Here is a 22,643-nt window from a genome sequence, read left to right on the forward strand (position 1 = left end):
CACTGCACTCCAGCCTGGGCAACAGAGCAAGACTCCATCTCAAAAAAAAAAAAAAAAAAAAGATTATAAACCATGACTAAGTGGGATTTATCCCAAAAATCCAAGGTTGGTTCAACATTTAAAAAAAAAATTTTTTTTAAAATCAACATACCATACAAACAAATTTTTTTTTAAAACCTCACATCATCCTTTCAATAGATGCAGAAAAAGCAATTGACAAAACCCAACAACCTTTCATAAATATGCAAAAATCAGTTGGAGTTCTATATGCTAACAATGAACAATCCAAAAATGAAATTATGAAAACACTTCCACTTAAAATAGTATCAAAGGAATAAAATGCTTAGGAATAAATTTAACCAAGGATGTGAGATTTCTATAAACTGAAACTATAAAACATTGTTTTAAAAAAGTAAAAACCTAATACATAGAAAGACATTCCATGTTCATGGGTCAGAAGACTTTACTGTTAAAATGGCAATATTCCCTAAACTGATACATAGATTCAATGCAATCCCTACCAAAATTCCAACTGCCTCTTTTGCATAAATGGATAAGCTGACCCTAAGATTTATATGGAAATGCAAGGGACCCAGAATAACCAAAAGAACTGAAAAAAGAAGACACCTTGAGAACTCACACTTCTCAATTTTAAGACTTACTACAAAGTTACCATAATCGAGATACTGTGGTACTGGCATAAGGATCAACATAAAGATCAATGCAACAGGCCAGGTGCAGTGGCTCACGCCTAGCACTTTGGGAGGCTGAGGTGGGCCGATCACCTGAGGTCAGGAGTTCGAGACCACCCTGCCAACATGAACAAACCTGGTCTCTGCTAAAGGTGCAAAATTAGCTGGGTGTGGTGGCTCATGCCTATAGTCCCAGCTGGTTGGGAGGCTGAGGCAGGAGAATCGCTTGGACCCGGGAGGCAGAGGTCCCGGTGGGCCAAGGTCACGCCACTGCACCACTCTAGCCTGGGCAACAAAAGTGAAACTCCATCTCAAGAAAACAAACAAACAAACAAACAAAAAACATATATACATACACACACACACACATATGTGTTTGTGTGTGTGTATATATATATCAGAAGAGAGAATCCAGAAATAAACCCACATATCCATAGCCTATAGTAAATAGATTTCCAACAAGTATGCAACAAGACCCTTCAATGGGGAAAGAATAGTCATTTTAACAAGTGGTGTTAGGATCACTGGATATTCACATGCTAAAGAATGAAGCTGGACCCCAACTTCATAGCATATACAAAAATTAACTCTAAATGAATCAGATGCCTGTTGTCCCAGCTACTTTGGAGGCTGAGGCAGGAGAATCACCTGAACCAGGAGGCGGAAGTTGCAGTGAGCCGAGATTGCGCCACTGCACTCCAGCCTGGTGACAGAGTAAGATTCTGTCTCAAAAAAAAAAAAAAAAAAAAAAAACCTTTTAGAAGAAAACGTGTAAATCTTTGTGAGTTCAGAATAGGCAATCGTTTCAGAGATATAACACAAACAGCATTAGCAACCAAAGTAGGTAAACTGGATTTCATCACAATGTAAAACTTTTGTGCAAAGGACACTATCAAGAAAGTGAAAAAAAAAAAAGTGAAAAGTGGGGGGAAAATTTGCAAATTTTTTTTGACAAGGGCTGAGTACCCAGAAAATATAAAGACCTCTTACAACTCGACAGCAAAAAGGTAAATAACCCACTAAAAATCAGGCAAAGGATTTGAATAGTCATTTCTCCAAAGAAGATACACAAATGGCAAATAACCACATGAAAAGATGCTCAACATCATTAGTCATTAGGGAAATGCAAATCAAAATCACAATGAGACACCATTTCATACCAACTAGGATGGCTAAATCAAAAAGAAGGGGAAATCACAGGTTGGCAAGTATACGGAGAAACAGGAATCCTCATACGTTGCTAGTAGGGAGTGTGGAATGGCGCCATCAGTGGAAAAGTTTGGCACAAGCAATCCTCCTACCTGAACCTACTGAGTAGCTGGAACTACAGGCACACACCACCACACCCGGCCAATTTTTGTATGTTGTAGATATAGGGTTATGCCATGTTGCCCAGGCTGGTCTCGAACTCCTGGGCTCAAGCAATCTATCCACCTCAGCCTCCCAAAGTGTTGGGATTACAGACCACCATGCCCAGTCTTCAGAGCAGCATTATTCGTAACAGCCAAATAGTAGAAATACTCCAAATGTCCATCAATGGATGAGTAAATAAAACGTGATATATCCATAAAACAGAATATTATTCAGCAATAAAAAGGAATCAAGTACTAAGATATGCTACAACATGGATGAACCGTGAAAACATTATGCTAAGTACATTTCCAGATTCCAAAGGCCACCTATTACATGATTCCATTCAAATGAAATTTTCAAACTAGGCAAATCCACAGACAGTGTTTGCCAGAGGCTGTGGAGAGGGGTAAATGGGGAATAACTGGTAATGTGTAAGAGGGTTTCTTTAGGGGTGATTATTATGTTCTGGAATTAGTGATGATGGCTGTACAATTCCAAATATACTGAAAACTCTGAACTGTGCAATGTAAAATGGTGAACTTTATGGTATGTAAATTATATCTCATTTTTTTTTAAAGTGGCCTACTTTACAGAAAAAATGACATCGTCATGCTAACTAAAACCAACTCCTTTTACTTAAGCATGCCTTCTCTCTTCTCTTTAAGCCTCCTACTCCAAACCAAATCTCTGAGGTAATAACTCTTCAATACTATTGTCAAAGGAGTACTTTATGTACCACTGTGTATTTGTAAGTTGACAAGTTTCACAATCCCTTCCTTTTTCCAAATAATTCAGTCCATCCAAGATCAAAGAAATAGCAAAAAATAAAAATAAAAAATAGTAACTCAGTCTACAAATAATTAGGTTGTCTGAGCAAGACCAGCATCTACACAGCAAGAGGCTAGAGACTGGTTCCATACATGCTGAGTGATCAATAGAGTAAACCTAGTTGTGATAATCATAGCCTGGTTTCTGCAGAAGTGAACTACAGATGCGGAAAGAGAAACAAAACTACAAGCCCTATAGTGTTAGACTGGAATTTCAATTATTTATGGGTGTTGAAGTCATGGTATTCATGGTATTCTTGAGAGATAGAGAGACAGAGAGAGACAGACAGAGAGAGACAGAGATGGAGAAATAAACATAAACACATATTCCCTAAATCTGGCCACAAGACTCATTGGAGAATTGGCTAATTAAAGGGCTGGAGTAGGGCACTGCAAGATGAACATGGCATACCTTCATAAGCCAGAAAGTAAGGTAGAGCTCAAAGAATGAAGGGGTCATGTTAAATGAACATAGACGCCATCCTGAAGCAGCTCCCATTGACCATACTTGGGAAAATTTGAGCAACAAAATAAATGACAGTAACCGATATAAACCCACTGAACAAAACAGGAATCTATTAGTTCATAAATAAATAGAAAGTTTGATGAGGAACAGTCTCAATGTAACTGCCCACAAAATAGCTAATGATAAAGGGAAAAAAGAGTCACTTCATAGTGATGAGGCCTGGCAGACACCATCTTAAGGGATCAAATTTAGTATCACTAGTAATGGGACCACATCAAATTACATGACACCCAATAGGACAGAATGAAACACAAGATCACTTCGGTTATTTTCCTGCCAAAGGTACCAAGATTAATCTACTTTATGAGGGAACATGAGACAAACCCAAATTGAGGGACAGTATACAAAATAACTGTCTTGTATCTTCAAGAGCTTCAAAGTCATGAAAGCCAAGGCAAGACTGAGGAAACCACAGTATTCCAGGTTGAAGGCAACTAAAGAAACATGAAAACTAAATGCAAAGCATGACCAGGCGCAGTGGCTCGCACCTGTAGTCCCAGCACTTTGGGAGGCCGAGGAGGCAGATCACAAGGTCAGGAGTTCAAGACCATCCTGGCCAATGTGGTGAAACCCTGTCTCTACTAAAAATACAACAATTAGCTGGGCATAGTGGCACGCGCCTGTAGTCCTAGCTACTCGGGAGGCTGAGACAGAAGAATCGCTTGAACCCAGGAGGTGGAGGTTGCAGTGAGCTGAAACCACGCCACGGCACTCCAGCCTGGGCAACAGCATTCTCAGTCTCAAAAAAAAAAAAAATGCAAAGCATGATTCTGCTGGATCTTTTGGGTATAAAGAACATACTAGAAACAATTAGCATTATCTGAATACAGCCTAAGGAGATAAGATGGTGGTACTATCATAGTGTTAATTTCCTGGTTTTGATGGCTGTATTGAGTTATGAAGTGTGCTTGCTTACAGGAAACATACACTGAAGAATTCAGGTGTGATGGGACATCTTAACTATAACTCTCTCTCACATGGTCCCAGAAAAATGGTTATTTATACCATCCTTGCAACTTTCTGTAAACGTGAGATTGTTTCAACTATGAAATTAAATAGGTGTACATGAATATAGAATAACCCAGTCTAATAAAAAGTAAACAATTTAAAAAATAGAGCTCAGATTATATGTCTGTATAAGAAAAGTGAACTTTGGCTTCATCAATTTACTAATTTTGGTTATCTCCATAATGACTCCATAATTCTATAGTCATAGACGTTTCAGACTGATCTTTAGTGATCAATAAACTAAAATTTGGCACATCAATTTTATATATATGGACATGCCATATGCTGAATGTGAAATTATAGCATGTAATTCCTTGGTCGCTTTTTACGCTGCCCCTCACCCCACTTTGGTTTCATTTCATTCTGAGGTTGAATATGGCCACACAACAAGGTGATTCTTTGTTTGCTTATGTCATGAGACTATCACGGAATCAACTGAGTGAGAACTTGAAAAGTTTAGCTTATCCGGAGTTCATTTTTAATATCTTTAGTCTACTAACTGTTCTTCCAGCTCAACTCAGAGTGTTTCAGTGAGGCAAAAATAAAATGAAATAAAAGTAAGCCTGTAAGTTTAATTTTAATGCCTAGATTTCTGGTTACTGGAAGGAATAAACTAGAACTAAAGAGTAGGGATTAAATATCCTAATTCTGGCTTTACCAAAAATTTATTATCATGACAAGAAAGACACTATATGTGTATCAAACGAGAGAAAAAACATCAATATGGAATTCAGTAATTGCTGATATTAGCAAAGAGCTAATAATACAACTTAGTAATGACTGCATATTTCTTTCCACAATTACTTAAATATTAAGTACCTCAAACCTAACTTTGGCACACTTTTGCTTTCTTTTCCCTTATACTGCCTCAAAAAACAGGAAGTCATAGATTGCTATCCCTAATATCATCTATTTAATCACCTGATTGTACAGCTTTACGATTATTCTAGAAGTGAAAGCTGAATGATATTAAAATTAACAGGCAACCAAGATGTTATCAAACTAAACAGAAGTCCAGAATTAAATTCAACAAATGTTTTGTGTGCCTACTACCTGCTGGACTCATTCTCTACCATTAGTGAATTTAGTCTAATAAAAGAGAATTAAGAACATTAGAAAGAAAAATAAAAGAAACACCTCCCACAATAACATCACCAAGAGATCAGAAACTGAAACTGTGAAAAATAGCTTCACAACTTTTTCATGTATATGCATGTCCATATATCTTTTTTTTTTTTTTTTTTAAGAGACACGGTCTTGCTCTGTTACCCAGACTAGAGTGCAGTGGCATGACCATAGCTCACTGCAACCCTGAACTCCTGGGTTCATGAGATCCTCCCACCTCCCAAGTAGTCAGGACTATAGGCATGCACCACCATGCCTAATTTGTTTATTTTTGTAGAGACAGGGTCTTGCAATATTGCCCAGGCTGGTCTCAAACTCATGGCCTCAAGTGATCCTCCCTCCTCAGCCTCCCAAAGTGCTGGGATTATAGGCATGAGCCACTGCTCCTAGCTCAGACATTTTTTTAAATAGAAAAATTCAATTATACTGCTTTATAATCCTTTATGACTACTTCTACCACTCCATTTCAATTAGTATATCAATACTTAAAAATCACAATTTTGTTTTGTTTTAGAAATAGGGTCTCACTTTGTCACCCAGGTTGGGAGTGCAGTGTTGCAATCACAACTCACTGCAGCCTCCAACTACAAGTTCCTAGGCTCAAGGGATCCTTCAGCCTCAGTCACCCAGCCAGCTGGAACTATAGGCGTGCACTGCTACACCCGGCTAATTTTTTTTTTAAATAAAAAATCACCTTGTTTTTGTGTTTTTTTGAGACAGGGTCTCGCTCTGTCACCCAAGCTGGAGTGCAGTGGCACAATCTTGGCTCACCGCAACCTCTGCCTTCCAGGTTCAAGCAATTCTCCCACCTTAGTCTCCGGAGTAGCTGGGACTACAGGGGCACACCACTACACTGGCTAATTTTTGTATTTTTAGTAGAGAGAGGGTTTTGCCATGTTGGCCAGGCTGGTCTCGAACTCCTGACCTCAAGTAATCCTCCTGCCTCAGTCTCCCAAAGAGCTGGGATTACAGATGTGAGCCAACACGCATGGCCAAAAATCGCCATTTTTTAATAAGCTGCATAGTATTAATTGCAAAGATATGCCAAAATTTGCCTAACTGATGCCCTGCTGCCAAATGCTCATGGTTACTTAATTTGGAGGCATGATGGGGAGGGTTGTCAGGAAAAAATGACAGCTAAAATTATTAACTGCTGTAAACTTAGCCCAGATGCTTTATAAAACCAGCTAGGAGTTTCTCTCTAAACACACACACACACAACTTCTAGAAAAAAAGGCTTAATGCCATGACATCCTTATCATCTCTGGTCTCTTCCTCTGCCTCCTACTGTTCAGGCCTTAATATTACTTTTATCCTAAAGTATTTGTAATAACTTTTCCTGACTTCAATCTCTGTCCATTCCAAATCCTACATATCTCTACATCAAACTTCCTGAAGGAAAACATAACCTCCCTGTTTGAAGACTACCTAATCCCAATTATTTGAGAGTAAATACTGCTAACTTATTATTTAATACTTTGGGCATTCAGTTTGAATGATACAATCACTAAACCACCTTCCAATGTTTTTATCCGCTACTTTCTTTCAAACATTCTCCAGTAAAATCCTAATATAGTAACCAGTTATTTGAATAGCCTCCAACTTTCTACTCTATTATGTATGCTGTTCTCTCATCAGAAATGCACGTCGAAGTACCACTATTTATAGATACAGAATCACAGATCTGAAAGGGAACTTAGAGATATCCTAGTGTATGCACCTTGATTTGCAAATTAAAAACTACTATCATTTGCCCAAGAGCCCACAAAACTCCCATCTAGCATTCTTTCCATTACACAATGTTTCTCAAATTCTTGTGTGCCCAACAATCAAGTCAACAGTTCTTAAAAACAAAGATTCCAGAGCCCCATCCTCAAAAATTTTGTTCTTATAATTTAGGTTAGGAAATTAGGACCAGAACTCACATTTTTTCAAACAAGTCCTTCAGGTGATGCTAAAGCAAGGGGGTGGGGGAGGGAGCGGTGTCAAAGCTTTGTATCACAGGAAATAACACATCAAGAATATGAAGCCTAATAGCAATTAGTATATCATCTGAAATTTCCCGTTTCTTCCCCTTATGCTAAAACTTCCAAAAAACAGTTACTCACTGCTACTTGTGCTGAATCCATAAATCTCAGACCAAAATAGTCGCTTTCAATAAGGTCCAGGTGGTACATAATCTGATCAAACAGCTCTTGTCCTTTGGCTTTTTTCTGAAATGGCAAGAAAATAATAGGTAAATCAATAAGTGGCTTATAAGATCAACAAGGCTGAACAAAAGAAGGTTTTAGTTACACAAGATCTCTTGAAGAAAGGAGAACTTGCAATACCAAAAGTATTGGCATGTGGCAGATAATGGATAAGACATTATAGTTTTCTAATAGATCACTTAAGGCCAAAAACAAATTTGTGATCTATATGTTTTCCTAGAGGGTGTTACTTCCAATCAACTGACAAAAATTATCTATTTTGAGGTACAAATATTTGTGTGTAAGGATAAATTCTTGTGTTGTCATCAATTTTTAGAGTCCCTACTTTAAAAGGGCCATAATGTCATTGGAAAAAGAAAACACAAAAAACGTAAGAGTACTTTAGTACAAAATATGTGAAACTACACACTTGCAAACAGATTTTAGAGAAGAGACAGAAACTAGAATAATCAATGAAGGCTTGATGGAGAAGAATCAGTCAAACTGGAAGAGAATGTAAGGTAAGAAATAATAAAACTGGGAGGCAGGAGGGAATATGAGATCATAAGAAAACTACTGTGATGACGCAGAAGACACCAAATAGTAGGGTAATAAATAGCAAAGAAACTTTGTATGGAAAAAGCAGTTCTCAAAGTGTGGTCTCAAGATCACCGAGGGTTTCCAAGACCCTTTCAAAAGATTCATGAGGTCCTAGGTTTCTCATATACCTGAAAAAAACATCACATTGCAACACACTGAACATAGAAGCAGGTAAGAGAATCCAAGTACCTTCTATTAAATCAGACGTTAAATAGATTTGCAAAAGTGCTTAAAACAATGCCACTCTTCTAAGCTCTTTGTTGTTTTGGGAAATAGTTATTTTTATAATATGTTTTATATTAACATAAAAGGGGTATGTTGTTCCTATATTAATAGAAATTAATCAATTACTGATTAATCAGCTAATCAATATTTAAAATGTTTTCAGTTTTAATTTCTAATACTGTAACTATTGGTAGATATAATCCACATAAGCAAAAGTATTGTTGGGATCCTCAATTTTCATAATTGCTCATCCATGCCTCTCCCATCTGTAGAACTCTAAATTGTGATTTACAGTATTTCCTATTAAAAATGAACATATACTTGGTTTATCATATCAATCTCTGCCTTTTAACAAATTTATTATTTCAACTTGTCCTTTGCTTTTTCTTTTAGATAAGTAAATCTGTCATCTATACTTCCCTTTATCAAGACAAAAATTTGACCATGCCCTAATGTCCTCTCATCTCCCCTCCACCCAATTCCCATCAAGTTTTATGGACATACTTTTGTGGGTTTTTTTATTTATTCTTAGCTAACTTTTTAAAGACAACAACTTCTACTAGAATATTTCAAAAATGTACATGTCTTACATGTGTACATTACAAGTCTTGTAGCATCTGCTAGATTTGCAAATACTCATTTGAGTTCTTTCTCCAAAAATGTTTCTAAAAATGTTCCCATATTTGAGAATATTTTAATCATGCCCTCACTCGAATGACAGTTGGATGGGTAGAAACATCAAGGTTCATAGTTTCTTTCAATACTTTCTCCAATACTTAAAAAAAATATTATTCCATTATCTTCTTGCAGTCAACACTGCTATTGGTAAGTATGATGTCAATCTCAATTTTGTTCCTTCATAATGTTACTTGTTCACTTTTAGACTCTTCAATGTCACTGTACTGTGTACAAGTGTGAGTTTTTCTTAATTATACTGTATTCTATACGAACTCCTTCAACCTGAGATCTTTCATCTTTCTTTTTTTTTTTTTTTTTTTTTTGAGACGGAGTCTCGCTCTGTCGCCCAGGCTGGAGTGCAGTGGCCAGATCTCAGCTCACTGCAAGCTCCGCCTCCCGGGTTCGGGCCATTCTCCTGTCTCAGCCTCCTGAGTAGCTGGGACTACAGGCGCCCGCCACCTCGCCCGGCTAGTTTTTTGTATTTTTTTTTTTTGAGATGGAGTCTCGCTCTGTCACCCAGGCTGGAGTGCAGTGGCCGGATCTCAGCTCACTGCAAGCTCCGCCTCCCGGGTTCACGCCATTCTCCTGCCTCAGCCTCCCGAGTAGCTGGGACTACAGGCGCCCGCCACCTCGCCCGGCTAGTTTTTTGTATTTTTTAGTAGAGACGGGGTTTCAACATGTTAGCCAGGATGGTCTTGATCTCCTGACCTCGTGATCCGCCCGTCTCGGCCTCCCAAAGTGCTGGGATTACAGGCTTGACATCTTTCTTTAATTCTAGACATCAACCTCTATTGTTTTCTCAAATATTTCTTCTTTATCATTTTAAGCTTCCTACCTCAGTGCTGGCATCTTTTTTTTTTTTTTTTTTTTAGTATACATTACTTATCCATTTAACTATATATTTACATAACACATAACACAGACAAAAGTTCAGAAAGCTTTAGTAATATAACAAAATTACATTTAAAACAATGACAAAGCTAGAATTTGAATTTTGCTCTATCTTCCAAGTTCAAATTCACTGAGGAATACATACCTCATCTAGATTTCACCTGGAATGTCGCCTGAGATCAGTAAGTCAGACACCCCACTTCTTAAACAACTTCTTCTAGCTTATTCACAAAATTACTTTTCTTTTTTTGAGACGGAGTTTCCCTCTTGTTGCCCAGGCTGGAGTGCAATGGCGTGATCTCAGCTCACTGCAACCTCTGCTTCCCGGGTTCAAGCGATTCTCCTGCCTCAGCCTCCCGAGTAGCTGGGATTATAAGCATGTGCCACCACGCCCGGCTAATTTTGTATTTTTAGTAGAGACGGGATTTCTCCATGTTGGTCAGGCTGGTCTCGAACTCCTGACCTCAGGTCATCCGCCCAACTCGGCCTCCCAAAGTGCTGGGATTACAGGTATAAGCCACCGCGCCTGGCCACAAAATGACTTTTAATGCCTAAGTTCTCCAGCCACACGGGGAATTTCCAGTACACTGACCCAACTTCACAGACATCAGCCTCACTTCTACTTTTTTTAAAGTATAACACAATTTGCCATTTTAACTACTTTTAAGTATAAAATTCAGTGCCATTAAAAATATTCACCATGTTGTACAGCTGTCACCACTATCCATTTCCAGAACTTGTCACTATCCCAATCAGAAACACTATATCCATTAAAAAAACCATTCCCCACTTGCCCTCACCATTACCCCTAGTAACCTCTCTCCCATTAATACTTTCAATCGCTACGAATTTGCCTATCCCATGTATCTTACATAAGCAGAATCATAACAGTATTTGTCCTCTTGTTTATGGCTTATTTCACTCACCCTCTCTCCTACTTTCTGTCTCTATGCATCTACCTATTCCATGTATCTCGCATAAGTAGAATCATAACAATATTTGTCCTCTTGTTTCTGGCTTGTTTCACCCATAGTATTTTCAAGGTTCATCCGTGTTGCAAAATATATCAAAATTTCATTCCTTTTTAAAGCTGAAAAATATTCCATTGCAAGTAAATACCATTTTGTTTACTTCTTCAAGTGTTGATGTACATTTGGGATTTTCCCACCTTTTCAGTTTGCAATAATGCTGCCATGAACACTGGTAAGTATCTGTTTGAGTCTCTGTTTTCAACTCTTCCTGGTATACACCTAGGTGTAAAATTGCTGGGTCATATGCTAATTCTATATCTAACTATTTATATATATATATATATATATATATATATTTTTTTTTTTTTTTTTTCCCTGAGATACAGTCTCACTCTGTCACCTAGGCTGGAGTGCAAAGGTGTGATCAAAGCTCACTGCAATCTCCACCCCCAGGGTTCAAGCGATTCTCATGCCTCAGCCTTCCAAGTAGCTGGGACTAAGGTGCACAACCATGCCAGGCTAATTTTTGTATTTTTAGTAGAAATAGGGTTTTGCCATGTTGGCCCGGCTGGGCTCGAACTCTTGGCCTCAAGCATCCCAAAGTGCTGGGATTACAGGCGTGAGCCACTGCACCCAGCCATGTTTAACTTTTTGAGAAACTGTCAAGCTGTTTCCTGCAGCAGCAACACTATTTTACATTCCCTCTAAAAGAGTATAACAATTCCAGTTTCTCCACATCCTTGCCAACATTTGTTACTTTCTCTTTTATTTTTTAAAAATAACCACTTGATGGGTATGAATAAGTCTCTCCCATTGTGGCTCTGACTCAAATTTCCATACTGATTAGTGATGTAGAAAATATTTTAATGTGCTTATTAGTCATTTATATATTTCCTTTGGAGAAATGTGCAAGTTCTATGCCCATTTTCGAATTGGTTTTTGTTGTTGTTGTTGCCGCTGAGTTGTAGGAGTTCTTTATATATTCTGGATATTAATCTCTTATCATATATCTCATTCACAAACATTTTCTCACATTCTGTGGGTTGTCCTTTTACTCTCTTGGCAGTGTCCTTTAATACACAAAAGTTTTACGTTTTGATGAAGTCCAACTTATTTGTTGTGCTGCCTGTGCTTTTGTTATCACATCCAACAAAATCACTGCCATATCTAATGTCATGAAGACTTTTTCCCTGTTTTCCTCTAAGAGTTTTCTAGTTTTAGCTCTCTCACTATGTCTTTGAACCAACTTTATATTAATTTTTGTATATGGTATAAGGAAAAGGTCTGACTTCTTTCTTTTCTGTGGGGGTATCCAGTTTTCTCATCACCATTTGTTGAAAAGACTGTCTTTTCTCCACTGATTGGTTTTGGCACCCTTGTAAAAAATCATTTTACCATATTTACAAGGGTTTGTTTCTAGTCTCGCTATTCTATTCCATTGGTCAATGTCTGTCTGTATTGCCAGTACTACACCGCTTTTTTTTTTTTCTTTTGTAGAGACGGGGTCTTGCTATGTTGCCCAGCCTGATCTTGAACTCCTGGTCTCAAGTAATCCTCCTGCCTCGGCCTCCCAAAACACTGGAATTACAGGTGTGAGCCATCACACCCAGCCCCACACTGTTTTTGATTCTGTAGTTTCATAGTAACTTTCGAAATAAATCAGGAACTGTGAGTCCTGATTTCCCTAACTTTCTTCTTCATTTTCAAGATTGTTTTCGCTGTATTTGGGTTCCCTTCAGATTCCAGATGGATTTTAGAATGGGTTTTTCTATTTCTTCAAATAACATCGTTGGGATTTTGATAGGAACTGCATTTAATCTATGGATCACTTTGGGTAGTACTGTCTTCTCAACAAGATTAAGTCTCCAAATTCTTGAATGTGAGATATCTTCCTACTTATTCATGTATTCTTTCATTCCTCTCAGCAGTGTTTTATATATAGTGCAAGTCTTTGCCTCCTTGCTTAAATTTATTCCTAAGCATTTTATTCTCTTAGATGCTACCATAAATGAAACTGTTTTCTTAATTTTATTTTCAGATCATTGCTAATTTATTAGCACCAAAAGGTATTTTTTTTTCCACAAAATCTTTGGTTTTCTACATATAAGATGATGTCATCTTAAACAGAGATAATTTTATTTCTTCCCTTCCCATTTGGATGCATTTCTTTTTTCTGCTAAACTGTTCTGGACAGAAGTTTCAATACTGTGTTGAACAGAAATGGCAACAGCAGATATCTTTATCTTGTTCCTGATCTTAGGGGAAAAAGGAACTCCTACTTTTAAATTTCATTTATTTCTTAATTTTTATTTTATGCTTCCTATCCTTTCTTTCCTCCTATGGAAAGAATTCCTAAATATGACCTTCCAACTCACTAATTTCTCCTTCACCTGAATTGATCTTAATTTCATCCCATCAAATATGTTCTACAGATTATACTTCTTATACCTAGTATTTTCCTTTGGTTCTTTTAAGTAAGTTTTTGTTCTTGTTTCATGCTGTTAATACCTTACCTTTTAGAAAATGTATTAGACTTTTCTTTTTATTCCATCTGCCTTTGCTTCTACTATATACATAAAGATATTAACAACATAAAACAAGAAAACACACACATACACACAGTTTGTTATCTTTTACTTGACTTTTGAGGTGCTTGCACTCATTTGTCTCCTTATTTTGGACATATTCATTTGGCAACATGAGTCACTTTCTCTAGATTATGTGTAACAAGAGAAAGGCCTGACTCTAGCCAGTATCAGCTCCATTTAGCACTAAGAAACCCCTGGGGGAACAGAAGAACTCTAGGGAGGAGAGACCCTAACAAGGAGAAAATCACAGTTAATCACTTTCCATTAAACAAATAACTCCCTCAGGTTAAGAATTCATTCTCTGTCCACAGATAAAAAGGAAAGTAGCATTGGGAAGGAGGCATTTTTTAAAACAATAATTCACTGCCCTCTAAGAGTTTGGTGGAGGGGTAGGAAATTTAGGTAAGGGAATTTTAGGGATAAGGATTTTTAGAGGTCAAAAACTTTTTAGGGAGTGCTATTATGATTTATTCTTGAAGACACTTCCACCCACTGTCTGAGTTATTGCTATCACACCCCTTAAAAGAGATACTAATTATCAAGACAAACTTGGAGCAGGGGGTAAGACCTCCATCCAAACTGCCTTTTACCTCAATTATCCTGCCACAGCCACAGTAGCAGCCCCCTAAACCAGACTGCAGCAACCATTACTACACACACACTCTAGTACCAACACTCCTTACCTGGAGCTAATTTTTCTATCTTAGGTTTTATGATCATTCATGGGTTAATCTTAGGAGAGGACACCAGAAGCCCTTATTAACTTCAATAACTTGTCCCAAACAGGGCAAAAATCCTCATTAAAAATGTGTGATTGGGAATGATCCTAACTTCCTTCAGGGATGAATTTGTTTTAAAATTAAAGGTTTGTTTCAAATACTATTCCTAATTTGATTTACTCAACACTTTTTTTAAGAGATGGGGGTCTCACTACATTGCCCAGGCTGGATTTCAGTGGCTATTCACAGGTGTCATCACAGTGCACTACAGCCTCAAACTCCTGGCCTTAAGCAATCCTCCCACCTGAGCCTCCTGAGTAGCTGGGACTACAGGCACTCATCACTGAGCTTGGTTTATTGAACAAATATTAATAGAACACTTACTACGTGCCAGGCACTGTTCTAAACAACTACACAGGAAAACAAAACAGGTAAGCCCCTGCCTTCAAGCAGCTTACATTCAATTAAAGAAAAAAAAAGCCAGGCATGGTGGCTCATGCCTATAATCCCAGCACTTTGGGAAGCCAAGGCAGGAGAACCCCTTAAGGCCAGGCATTCTGAGACCGGCCTGGATAACACAGCAAGACCCTATCTCTACAAAAATTCAAAAAAAAAAAATTTTTTTTAGAAGAAGCTTACATCCTAGCAAGGGAAGAAAATATTATGCTAGCTAGTGATAAAGGTTATACAGAACAAGTTAACTACGGAAAGGTGTTTACATGGGGCCCATTTAATAAGGGAGATTTGAAAAGAGACTGAGTGACACAAGTCAACTATGTAATTATCTAGAGAAAACGAATCCCAGAAATTATAACAAATGCAAAATTCCCAACTGTGTGTGTTTAAATAATAAAACAAACCAATTGAATATATCAACATATTTGTTCTAGTAACACAATGAAAAAGGAGGAGAAGGTCATTATTGGAAATGAAAAAGAAAACCACTGGTTTTAAACAATGCTTATAATAACAACAACAAAGTAAGTACTGTTAACAATTTGACTGACTGACTGATTTTGAGACGGGGTCTTGCTCTGTCACCCAGGTTACAGTGCAGTGGCATGCACGGCTCACCACAGCCTTGACCTCCAGGTCTTAAGGAATTCTTTTGCCTCAGCCTCCCAAGTTGCTGGGACTACAGGTGTGCACCATGACACCTGGCTCAATTTTTTTTTTTTTTTTTTTTAACAGGATTTTGCCTGTTGCCCAGTCTGGTCTTGACTGCCTGAGTCTCCCAAAGTGCTGGGTTATAGGTGTGGTCACACTGAGCCCAGTTAACAAATTTAATTATGCTAAAATTTGCTAATGGCAATCACTACACTACAAGTATTTTTATTCTACACTACAAAATATTTTTACACTACAGTAGAAAGCCACAGAAGTCTTCTGCTGAATTCATTTATCTGGTACCAAACTTATATGTTTCCATTACCTTCATTCTAAGGCATATTTCTAGAATCAATTTCATATTCCATCAACATTCTATATTTGCTTCAAGACCAAAGGGAAGCACTGCTTTAAAAATAACTCTCCTCCTTATTCTGCCAAAGCATCATTTGCTAGACTCTTGAAATATGACAGTTGTGTTCTAAGGAGAGAAAGAATTGGCCGGGCGCGGTGGCTCAAGCCTGTAATCCCAGCACTTTGGGAGGCCGAGGCGGGTGGATCACGAGGTCAGGAGATCGAGACTATCCTGGCTAACATGGTGAAACCCCGTCTCTACTAAAAATACAAAAAACTAGCCGGGCGTGGTGGCAGGCGCCTGTAGTCTCAGCTACTTGGGAGGCTGAGGCGGGAGAATGGCGTGAACCCGGGAGGCGGAGCTTGCAGTGAGCCGAGATCACGCCACTGCACTCCAGCCTGGGAGACACAGCGAGACTCCGTCTCAAAAAAAAAAAAAAAAAAAAAGAAAGAAAGAAAGAATGGACTTCTGCCCACTAGACAGCTGCCTACTCAGAACAAAAACCTTTTCAAGGTATACATTGACTCCTTCTTAAGAGATGCTAGTTCTAAGACAAGTAATGGTGAATACAAGACATTTACAGGTTCCTGAAGCAAACGATGCATGATTTTATTTTTTCAGACAGGGCAACTCTGTTGTCCAGGCTGGAGTGCAGTGGTGGGATCCTGGCTCACTGCAGCCTTAACCTCTTGGACTCAAGCAATCCTCCCACCTTGGCCTCCCAAGTAGCTGGGACCATAGGTGCGCACCATCACAGCTAGCTAGTATTTTGTTGTTGTTGTTGTTGTTGTAGAGACAGAGTTCACACGACGTTACCCAGACTGGTCTCAAACTCCTGGGCTCAAGCAATCCTCCCACCTCAGCTTCCCAAAGTGCTGGGATTATAAGCATGAGCCATCCCACCTGGACAACAATGCAATATCTATTTTAGGTTGGTACAAAGTAATTGCAGTTTTTGCCATTAAAAACTATTGCAAAAACCATAAATCCTTTTTTTTTTTTTTTTTTTTTTTTTGAGATGGAGTTTCGCTCTTGTCTCCTGGGCTGGAGTGCAGTGGTGTGGTCTCGGCTCACTACAACCTCCGCCTCCCCCGGGCTCAAGCAATTCTCTTACCTCAGCCTCACAAGTAGCTGGGATTACAGGTGCCTGCTACTATGCCTAGCTAATTTTGTATTTTTAATAGAGATGGGGTTTCATCATGTTGGCTAGGCTGGTCTCGAGCTCCTGACCTCAGGTGATCTGCCTGCCTTGGCCTCCCAAAGTGCTGGGATTACAGGCATGAGCCACTGTGCCTGGCCCATAATTCTTTTGCACCAACCTAATAACAAAATTCTGATATCCCAAAAAAGAATTTCTCAGAACATCTTACTTTTAGAGATAGCATGTAATTTTTTAAAAACTTCATTGAGTCTACCCTTCCTGAGAAAAAACTATACCATTTCACGAAAATAAGTCACAGATAAGAAGTAAATGCAGTAACTGTAGTATGTAGATTTCAAGAAGATTTCTGATTCTAACCCAGAAATAAAATGTTATTATTGCTAAGATGGAAAGCATGGTCATGATAATATTATTCTGGGTGAGTGAACACCTGACTCAATATGATTTGAGGAATAATCATCAACCTGCTAGTATCAACCTTAGAAATCGAGTTCTAAATCAGTTGGTTTTGTTCCATTCTACATTTTCAGAGTTTTTAATTTCATTATGCACTTAACAGTACATACAGGAAAATTTTCATTATAGGAAAAATACATTTTTGACGTAATATTCAATTCTCGGACAGATACCTATTATGTGTTAGATGTTACTTATACAGATGAATATGCTTATATTTGCCCTCAAGCAATCACAAGGTTCTTAGAATTTTATTCTTAGTTAATAATTAAAGAATTTAATTCTTACCTAAGAATAAAATTATAAACAAATAAACACAATAAATGTGAATGTTACTCCTATTGTGTAACAAAATGCTAAAGAAATGAGGGGTGAGTTGTTCATTCTGCCTCAAGTATTAAAGGCTTCAGAAGATTCTGTATTCAAAACCGGGCCTGGAAATGTGAACAGAATTCTGCTAACCTCGATAAAAACAAAATGAAGATCTGGAATCTTGACAGTTTAAGGAAGGATTTAGGAAAGAAAAGACTGGAGGCAAGAGTCAGAAAACAAAGTGACAGGAGCTGCCGATGTACGGTGATCTGCCTAAAACTGCCACACAGAATGTCACTCTGTTCTTTAAAATCCTTTAATCATTCCTCATCATCTACAGATTAATGTACAAACTCTAGGCATAAAATTCCTAAAAGTCCTTCCTAGCTGTTCTTGCTTATTATTACATATGACGGCCTATCTCCTCTATCATTTCAGCTTCTTTCTTTTGTTTTTGAGACAAAGTTTCACTCTTGTTGCGCAGGTTGGAGTGCAGTAGCACAGTCTCAGCTCACTGCAACCTCCGTCTTCCGGTTTCAAGCGAGTCTCCTGCCTCAGGCTCCTGAGTAGCTGGGATTACAGGCACCCATCACCAGGCCAGGCTAATTTTTTTTTTTTTTTTTTTTTGAGACGGAGTCTTGCTCTGTCGCCCAGGCTGGAGTGCAGTGGCCGGACTCAGCTCACTGCAAGCTCCGCCTCCTGAGTTTACGCCATTCTCCTGCCTCAGCCTCCCTAGGCCGGGCTAATTTTTGTATTTTTAGTAGAGACTGAGTTTCATCATGTTGGCCAGGCTGGTCTGGAACTCCTGACCTCATGATCAACCCACCTCAGCCTCCCAAAGTGCTGGGATTACAGGCGTGAGCCACCACGCCTGGCCTATTTCAGCATTTTTATCTGCTTATAATCTCCCCAATAAGTCATGCCTCTGAACTCTTGCAAAATGCATTTCTTTCTGCTTAGAATGTCCTTTATGCCTCTAATAAACTTAAACAAAAATTTTTTTTTGGTAGAGATGGAGGTCTGGCTACATTGGCCAGGCTGGTCTCAAACTCCTGGCCTCAAGCAATCCTCCCACCACAACCTCCCAAGGTGCTGGGATAACAGATATGAGTTACCACACCGGGCCCTTCTAATGAACTCTTGATTCTGGCTTCGCAAGAATCAGTACATCAGTGTTGCCTTTCAATAATCCCATAGAGAATAAATCCTCCTTCCTCTGTACTATCTTGTACCTAAAATTCTAATTAGTAGAAAGCCTATGCAAAGGCATAGACTTGTAATGGGTCTATCATGTTTAGGCAAGAGTAAGAAGGTCCAGTATGGTCAGAGTGTGTAGAATATGGATGTGAGATCTTGATTACAGGGTCAATGTCTTGTTTATTTTCGTAAATTAAAAATAAAATGTTTTTCTCACCTTGTAGCTATTGAAAATGAACAAACTGGAAACAGGAAAGTGAAAACAGACCCACAAAGCTCTGGCCCACTACAAATTCATTAGTCACCTGTATCTACACCAGTACCTGCTACTTATGTTCTTTATCCCCACCTAACAAATTTATTTCAGGTCACCACCTCTTTCAGACCCAGCCCTCACTTCACCTCCTCTTTGCAATGATTAAGTTCACCAAGGTATTGTAACCACCCAGTGGGTTCACCTTGCCCACTGCCTAGACAGAACTAATTTATCAAGACAGGGGAATTGCAATGGATAAAGAGTAATTCAAGCAGAGCTGGTTGTGCAGGAGACCGGAGTTTTATTGTTACTGAAATCAGCCTGAGCATTAGGGGATCAGAGCTTTTAATGATAATTTGGGGCTGGGGCTGGGGCCGGGCGCCGTGGCTCACATCTCCAATCCCAGCACTTTGGGAGGCCAAGGCGGGTGGATCACCTGAGGTCAGGAGTTTGAGACCAGCCTGACCAACATAGTGAAACCCTGTGTCTACTAAAAATTAGCTGGGTATGGTGGCAGACACCTGTAATCCCAGCTACTCAGAAGGCTGAGGCAGGAGAATCATTTGAACCTGGGAGGCGCAGGTTGTAGTGAGCCGAGATCACACCACTGCACTCCAGCCTTGGCAATGAGAGTGAAACTCCATCTCTAAATAAATAAATAAATAAATAAATGAAATAAACATAATTTGAGGTCAGGCACAGTGCCTCACGCCTGTAATCCCAGCACTCTGGGAGGCTGAGGCAGGCAGATCACCTGAGGTCAAAAGTTCGAGACCAGCCTGGCCAACATGGTGAGACCTCATCTCTAGTAAAAACACAAAAATTAGCCAGGCATAGTGGCATGCACCTGTAATCCTAGCTACTCAGGAGGCTAAGGCAGGAGAATCACTTGAATCCGGGAGGCAGGAGTTGTAGTGAGCCGAGATCGCACCACTGCACTCCAGCCTGGACAACAGAGCCAGACTCTGCCTCAATAAAATAAAATAAAGATAATTTGGCAGGTCGGGGCTTGGGAAGTGGGGAATGCTGACTGGTCAGGTTGAAGATGGAATCATGGGGGTCAAAGTGAGTTTTTCTTGCTGTCTACTGCTCCTGGATGGGATAGCAGAACTGGTTGAGCCAGATTACCGATCTGGGTGGTGTCAGCTGATCCATCCAGTGCAGGTTCTGCAAAATATCTCAAGTACGGATCTTAGGTTTTACAATAGTGATGTTATCCTCAGGAGCAATTTGGGGAGGTTCAGACTCTTGGAGCCAAAGGCTGCATGACCCCTAAACTGTAATTTCTAATCTTGTAGCTAATTTGTTAGTCCTGCAAAGCCATGCTGGTTCCCAGGCAAGAAGTGGGTCTTTTCGGGAAATAGTTATTATCAATTTTGTTTCATAGTCAAACCATGAACTGAATTCCATGAACTGAACTGAAAGTTAGTTAGGCCTATGCACAAGAATGAACAAGGACAGCTTAAACGTTAGAAGCAAGATGGAGTCAGTTAGGTCTGATTTTTTTCACTGTCATCATTTCCTCAGTCATAATTTTGCCAAGGCGGTTTCAATCCCTCCCTTTGTGTTTCTTAGCACCTTATTCTCAAGGTGTGGGCTACGAAGACTGGAAAAAGCCGTCAATCACTCTGGCTTCTTCCTGCTGACAGGGGGCGTCGTGGGAACAGGAGCTGACTCTAAGGCGAGAGAAGCGGAACCGCTTTGCAGCTGAGTGTACTCATGCAGGCAGGGCTGGGATTCCAAGGCTTGCACGACAAAGGCGGTAGTATTTTTTTTTTATTATTATACTTTAAGTTCAAGGTACATGTGCACAATGTGCAGGTTTGTTACATATGTATACATATGCCATGTTGGTATGCTGCACCCATTAACTCGTCATTTACATTAGGTATATCTCCTAATGATATCCCTCACCCCTCCCTACAATAGGACCCGGTGTGTGATGTAGGCGGTAGTATTTTTATCTATAGTTTTAGTACAGCATTTAAACAGACAGTATACTATAAGTTAAATAATGAATTTTAGGATAAGGAGTATAATTTCCAGTTTTAAAATTAAAAATTTGAAAGCATTAGTGTGGGGACTTACAGTCCACAAAAAATTTAGGATTTAGTCTAAATTGAAGAAAAAAAACTCAAAAACAACAACAGGTGGGCGGTTTCAGTATTATCTTTTCATCAGCTTTCCATCTTTCTCAGCAGAAGGTATCTCTCCTAGAATGTTCTTCCTCCCATCTCTACCTATGTATATAAAACCAATTACCTATAATCCCAGCACTTTGGGAGGTGGAGGCAGGTGAATTACTTCAGGTCAGGAGCTCAAAACCAGCCTGACCGATATGCAAAATACAAAATTTGTATATTGTATATATAAAATACAAAATGTGTATATTGTATATACAATACTAAAACTCTTTACTAAAAATACAAAAATTAGCTGGGCATAGTGGTGGGCACCTGTAATCCCAGCTACTTGAAAGGCTGAGGCAGGAGAATTGCTTGAACTGGGGAGGCAGACGTTGCAGTGAGCCAAGATCACATCACTGCACTCCAACCTCAGCAACAGAGTGAGACTCCATCTCAAAACCAACAACTACAACAACAAATGCAATTACTGAGGAACATTTTTCCTACTCATTTAAAGAAACTAAAATCTGCCCTAACCAGCCATTCTCCAGCTGCCGTGCTATCTGCTTCTTTCCATCTACTGCCAAATCTCGTAGCAATCCTGCGTCTTCCCTTCATGTACTTCCACAAACTAATCAATATTAAGCACCTACTATTTGCAAGGGACTATAAGAGGTCCAAAAAATACGACTGTCTCCAATAATTCCTTTAGCCCTCTAAAATCTGGCTTTCAAACACACCATCCCACCAAAACTCTTTGCTTCACTTCCATCCTTTTTCTCTCTTCATGACAGCAGACTATCTTCTCATGATCTGACATAATTGATACACCCCACTCCCATCAGAGTTAGAACTGTATTTTACTCATCTTTATTCCCTCCCCGCACTATATCCAAGTACTAAACAGTAGTCTTCACTCCCCCCGTCACCAACCATATCCATATACTAAGCAGGCACTCTTTCCTATGCAGCCTCACTGTCACTGGAAGTCTGTAGCCTCATTGTCTTGTACCTACATTACTACAGCAGTCTCCAGGCATGATTTTTTCTTCTGTAACAAATCAAGCATATCATGTCTAAGTTAAACCTATATATCTTTCTTTTGTTGCTTTTTATCTCTGTTGCCCACATGGGAGTGCGGTGGCATGATCATAGTCCACTGCAGCCTCTACTTCCTGGGCTCAAGCAATCCTCTCACGTCCAGCCTTCTGAATAGTTGGGGCCACAAGTGTCCAGCATGACACCTGGCTAATTTCTTTTATTTTCTGTTGAAATGGGGT

The 22,643-nt window shown here is 39.2% G+C and overlaps 1 protein-coding gene across 3 annotated transcripts in view; it reads right to left on the reverse strand.

Annotated features, from left to right (window-relative positions):
* Positions 1–22,643, reverse strand: part of LOC105492474 (erythrocyte membrane protein band 4.1 like 5) — a 170,604-nt gene that overhangs the window by 132,388 nt on the left and 15,573 nt on the right. For all 3 annotated transcript variants that reach the window (XM_071072608.1, XM_011759648.3, XM_011759652.2), the window contains exon 3: positions 7,640–7,744. In XM_071072608.1, the coding sequence (XP_070928709.1) occupies positions 7,640–7,744 (105 nt within the window). The remainder of the gene's footprint in view (positions 1–7,639; positions 7,745–22,643) is intronic.

Source organism: Macaca nemestrina, chromosome 11 (assembly GCF_043159975.1).
Source record: "Macaca nemestrina isolate mMacNem1 chromosome 11, mMacNem.hap1, whole genome shotgun sequence".
Classification (NCBI taxonomy): domain Eukaryota; kingdom Metazoa; phylum Chordata; class Mammalia; order Primates; family Cercopithecidae; genus Macaca; species Macaca nemestrina.